Genomic DNA, 6,000 nt, shown 5'->3' on the forward strand with positions numbered 1-6,000 from the left:
AAGGCTTCAACAAGGAACAAGTGGATACATTTTTTGACAAGCTCATCGAGTTAATGCTTAGATATTTATTTCATCCTTTGAGGATTTTCAACACTGATAAGACTGGCGTTTGAGTTGTGCATGAGAATTAGTTGAAGGTGTTATCGGTGAAAGGGAAGAAACAAGTTGGCAAGCTAACTTCCAGGGAAAGGGGAAAAAACGTTACTGTTCTCTGCATAAATGCCTCAGGTGACCAGTTTCTCCCTCCATTGCTGGTTTTCCCCAGAGTGAGAATGGACAATGATCTGACGAAGAATGCACCCAGGTGCAGTGTATCTTATGCCCATCCGGGCGGGTGGATAACTAAAGATGGATTCCTAAAGTGGATGAAATCTTCTGTTTTGAGAGTGAACCCAAGTGTAGAGAATCCAGTGTTTCTTATTGTTCATGGCCATTCTAGTCACAAAGATTTGGATGTTATTCTGTTTGCTCGAGACCACAACATCCACATGCTGAGTTTGCCACCTCATACAACTCACAGGTTGCAAACCTCTTGACCGAGTGATCATGAAGCCATTCAAGGATGCCTTCAACGAGGCTTGTTCCATGTGGATGAGGAAGTATCCCAAGCTGAAAATTACGCTGAAAGATATTTCAGGTCTAGTTGGCTCTGCATTTACCAAGGTGTTCAAAATGGAGCTTGCTCAGTCAGCATTTTCTTGTTGTGGCATCTATCCCCTGAACCGCAACTTCTTTAGCGACTTAGATTTCTTCGCGTCCTTGAAAGAGCTGTCACCAACAGCTGCTAAAATTCCTTCCAGCTTCCTTCAATCCAGGCGTCATCTGAAGCACAACCAACTACAACAACATTCAGTTCTTCAGCTTCACCATGCATAGCATAGCCACTTCCAAGGCCTCTAGAAGTGAAGATTCAGATGGGCTTAATCAAAATAAATCTCCGAGTGCAAGTCTACTTCAGGAACTTAGTCCTTTTCCAAGTGAGACTCTTGGAAATTTAAACCTGAGGAAAAGGCGTGGAGTCCAGAGTGAAGTTCTAACCTCCACCCCTTTCAAACAAAGGCTTGAAGAAAGACAAAATAACTCAGTGCTGCGAGAAACGAAAAAAACTGGAAAAAAAAAAAAAAAAAACCTGCTGCGACCAAAGGAGGAAGCTCGGGAACGAAGAAGCAGAACCAGAAAAAAGTAAAATAGACTCTGACACTTGATTGTGAAAAACTGACTGCATCATTTGAGGCAAGAATTTTAGTGAAGACTGAATTCAGTGCATCATATGCAAGGATTGGGCACATGAGAACTGTGCTAATCTTGAAGGGGATGCCCTTTATTACAAATGTGACATTTGTGTTAGAAAGTAATGTACTGGTACAGTGTAATAGGAAAATAATGTAAGAATACTGAAACTGTCCGGTACCGTGTGCCATGTTTTTAAAATTATGAAAACTCAAGTGTTTATAAATACTAAAAATTAATTCCCGCCATTACTTGCCGTGGATTAAAGCACTGCCCCTATTAAACATAAACAATATATGGTTCCAAAAATAATTTTTAATTTTAATTAGACCCATTCCAAAATTGATAATTCAAACTGTCCGATACCGGAGTATCTTCCCCTACATTTGACGAGTGCCACACTTGGCCATCGGCAGGAGCTGATGACTAAGACAATGAATAACTATAACACAAATGAGGGTGGGCATATTGTTGTGTAATAATTCGTTACTGCTTAACAGAATTTTCAAATTGCGAGTGTACGTAATATGATTTCCAAATTTTGTGGTTGAATATGTAGATTAATGATGTACAAATGGTAATAGTAACTTTTTCATCAAACCTTTCCTTTAGTTACAAAACAGTTTTTCCTTTCTTCAGAAAAGTAAGGATTTTGGAATGTGTACTTTTTTCGATTGAAGTCAACGTTCAGTTGAAGCGATGCTTATAATTGCTTATAACCCTCATAATCTCTGTCCAAGATATGCTATAGAGATGACAGTAATAACAATAATAAACAAAACACCTTAGGAACAAGTTTTCCTGATGAGTTTTTAAAATACCACAAAATTAACTTTTTATATCTTGTTATTTCCAGAGTGGAAATAAATTCTGAAAATATTATGTTGCCCTCAGACTCGAATTTAGCAGTTACAATTTGAAAATTGTAGGCACCTCGACATTTCTTTTTGTCACCATGGTGACAGGGCACCTGCGATTTGTCCAGCCCTTCTCTATACCTTTTCTGAGCTCTTCAGAATAAGGCACCAATCATACAACCAGAACTATAAGATTTAGTAAATGCGCCGCTTTTCTTCGCTGATTTCTAAATGTCACTGGGATAGGCGTACTTAGTGGCTTTGGATAAGCAGAGAATGAAAACAATTTCAATGCTTTTTCTCTAGTACGGTATCTTTATTTACTGTTGTGATATTGAGTGAATGGCTATGCAGTTTGGGTCATGTAGCATCGGAAATAGTGGGTTCAAACCCTGCTGTTGGCTGACCTCAAGATGGCTTTCCGTGGTTTCCCACTTTCAAGGTCACTTACTTCCCACTCCTAGCCTTTTCCTCTCCCATCATCGCCATAAGACCTATTTGTATTGGTGTAGTATAAAGTACATACATACATCATCATTATAGAGCGTTATGCCTTTCAGCGTTCAGTCTGCAAGCCTCTGAGAATTTACTAAACGTCGCTACAATCCTCTATTTGCAACAAGTGCTGTGGTCTCATTTAGTTCCATACCTCTTATTTTTAAATCGTCAGAAACTGAGTCTAACCATCATTATCTTGGTCTCCCTCTACTTCTCTTACCCTCCACGACAGAGTCCATTATTCTCCGAGGTAACCTATCCTCCTCCATTCGTCTCACATGACCCTACCACTGAAGCCGGTTTATGCATACAGTTTCATCCATCGAGTTTATTCCTAACTTAGCCTTTACCTCCTCATTCCGAGTACCCTCCTGCCATCGTTCCCACCTGTTTATACCAGCAATCATTCTCGCCACTTTCATGTGTGTTACTTCTAACTTATGAATAAGATATTTGAAATCCACCCAGCTTTCGCTCCTGTAAAGCAAAGTTAGTCTGAAAACAGACCGATGTAAAGATAGTTTTGTCCAGGAATTGACTTCCTTCTTACTGAATACTGTTGATCACAACTGTGAGCTCACTCCATTACCTTTACTGCACCTTGATTCAATCTCACTTACTATACTACCATCCTGGGAGAACACACAACCTAAATACTTAAAAGTATCTACCTGCTGCAGTTTTGTATCACCAATCTGACATTCAATTCTGTTGAATTTCTTACCTACTGACATCAATTTTGTCTTCGAAAGGCTAATTTTCATAGCATACTCATTGCACTTATTTTCAAGTTTCAGGCTTTCGGCACAATTTGCCATTAAGACAAAGTCGTCAGCATAGGCCAGACTGCTTACTACATTTCCACCTAACTGAATCCCTCCCTGCCACTTTATACCTTTCAGCAGATGATCCATGTAAACTATGAATAGTAAAGGTGAAAGATATTACAGCCTTGTTTAACTCCTGTAAGTACCGTGAACCAAGAACTCATTCTATCATCATAAAGTAAATTATAAGAAATGTACTGGTGGGATACAAAACACTGAAAGAAGAAGGGAATGTGATAAATTCCTTACTGAGTATAATATAATCTAATTCAATAAAGAATCTAAAATGTGATTCATCAGGCAAGGATTCCATCTTTCCTTTTCTACAAGCTCTGTTTACAAGTTTTTTCCCCATAAAACTGTGCTGAAGAAAGTTAATAAGAAGTTAACGTAGTAGACATGAACTGCCATATAACAAAGGAACTTACACATTGCACACAACTCTAACATGCAATTTCCCACACATGGCAGATGCTGCCCACCCTCTTCAGAGGGTCTGCCTTAAGGAGACTCTAACCACACAAAATTATTATTACAACTTTCATAACACTCAAACGGACGGACAAGTTGTGTTCCAAATGTCATTACTCGGCCCAAGCATGCCGCAGTAAATTCCATTACTGTCACAGCCATAACGAGTTTGGGACTTCAGTAGAAGTTAGTTTGCTCAGACCTGTACAAAAAACGGATGTAAAAATACTGCATCCATCAAGAAATAAGAAATGCAAGAAATGCACCATGTCACCAAGGTGAAGAGCCTGACAGATCTATGTACGTACAGGAAGTCAGCAAATTGGATCTGTAATGATATCGCCAATTAGAAAAGAGACATCTGCTGACCAGCATAGTCTTTGGACATGGTGCTCAATTCATCAACATATCCCACTGCCCAGTTATTTTGCTGTCTGCTTGTTCCTCTGCAAAACTAGGTCAGGGAAAAAAACCAAAACCACAGTAACAGCAGTTTGTGAGGTTGAGATACACGTGACATTATCAAATGACACGTCATCCAAGTTAACTCTCACAATTCATCCTTTCTTCATAACAACCACCTGATGGTGCACATCATTTTCCTCTGTTACAAAGAGTAGCATATCCTGTTCTATTGTCATGAGCAGAACAGTTTAAATGCACTGAAGAGAGTCCATGAGCAAAGTAGAGAAATCTGTTAATTGTATCCACAATCCACCCTCACCACCTACACTGCTCATAATTTTCAGAACACTTGTTGACATGCCTTTCACATTTTAATATAAGCAGAGGCCAACATCAGGAATGTTTTAAAACACTAATTACAAACGCCCAGTCAGAATAACTGAGCATGACGGAATAAATATTCTCTACTTGGCATTTTTTCTCTGATTACTTTATAGAGAAACGAGAAAAGGGTTGGACAAACAAAAAAACTACAGGGAGTGTTACTTCATCGTCACTTCTAGCCATAAATAATGCATAACCGGAACATTCGTAATTCCTCACCATTTTATAGTTCAAAGTAATATTGAATTGTCCGAAACATTCATATGTACAAGGATAGGGAGGAGATTTCATCCATGAGGACAACAAAGTGCATATACATGAAATAACAGGTCTTATTCTTTTCTCACATATATCAAATGATAAGGACTACACCACAGAATTTATGTACCAATCCAAACTAACCTTATTTGATGGAATCGTTTCATCATCAGAAGCTAAATCGATAATGTCACATGAATCCATGACAAAAACAAAATACTATAAAACACATGGAAAATCTATTAACACGAAGGAATAACTATTAACACCCAAGTAAACATATCCAGGGTCCATGAATGTTTAAAACATATTCATGCCACCAACAACAATCAGCGTTGCCAACACTAGACGAAGGTTCTTCTTCTTCGGATTTCCGCACCAGCCCTATCAGAGCCATCTACAGTTATAACCGGAAGGTACGCTTGCCAACGATGTATCTATCTGTCAAGCGGAGGCCGAGAGAAAAGGGGGCGTGTCCGATTTTGAATGACTTCACCCATATTCACTACAATTAGACCAACACGATGATTGTGATAAATGTACACTCTTCGTAAAATGGTATTAAGAAACACATGCTTCAATAATTGCACTCATTGAAGTTGGAATTACACATTTTACATGAGTAAAAACAAAATACTTTAAAAACAGTACTCACAAGCTCGATTATTGTGGAGCGTTGACAGCTTCCTCCGTTTAGTGTTTTTATCCTCATTGCTGACTTAACTCGTGTTCTTCATATGCTTTCAGCACTTATTTACCACAACATTGGAAAAGGAAGACAATAAACAATCTATCGCGCCATTATTGTCACGCCCACAACGGCGGCGTTCAAACCAGAACTCTTCCTGAAGCAGCTCAGGACAGATTTTTTTTTTGTTTTTTTTTTTTTTTGCTAGTTGCTTTACGTCGCACCGACACAGATAGGTCTTATGGCGACGATGGGACAAGGAAGGGCTAGGAGTGGGAAGGAAGCGACCGTGGCCTTAATTAAGGTACAGCCCCAGCATTTGCCAGGTGTGAAAATGGGAAACCACGGAAAACCATTTTCAGGGCTGCCGATAGTGGGATTC

General features: G+C 39.1%; 1 protein-coding gene across 1 annotated transcript in view; it reads right to left on the minus strand.

Moving 5' to 3' along the window:
• The window catches only part of LOC136866885 (death domain-associated protein 6), a 282,179-nt gene extending 276,942 nt beyond the window's left edge, over positions 1 to 5,237 (minus strand). Inside the window, exon 1 of the mRNA XM_067143978.2 lies at positions 5,075 to 5,237. Within this exon, the coding sequence (XP_067000079.1) occupies positions 5,075 to 5,134 (60 nt within the window). The 5' untranslated portion in view covers positions 5,135 to 5,237. The remainder of the gene's footprint in view (positions 1 to 5,074) is intronic.
• Between the last annotated feature and the right edge of the window lie 763 nt (positions 5,238 to 6,000).

Source organism: Anabrus simplex, chromosome 3 (assembly GCF_040414725.1).
Source record: "Anabrus simplex isolate iqAnaSimp1 chromosome 3, ASM4041472v1, whole genome shotgun sequence".
In the NCBI taxonomy this organism is placed as follows: Eukaryota; Metazoa; Arthropoda; class Insecta; order Orthoptera; family Tettigoniidae; genus Anabrus; species Anabrus simplex.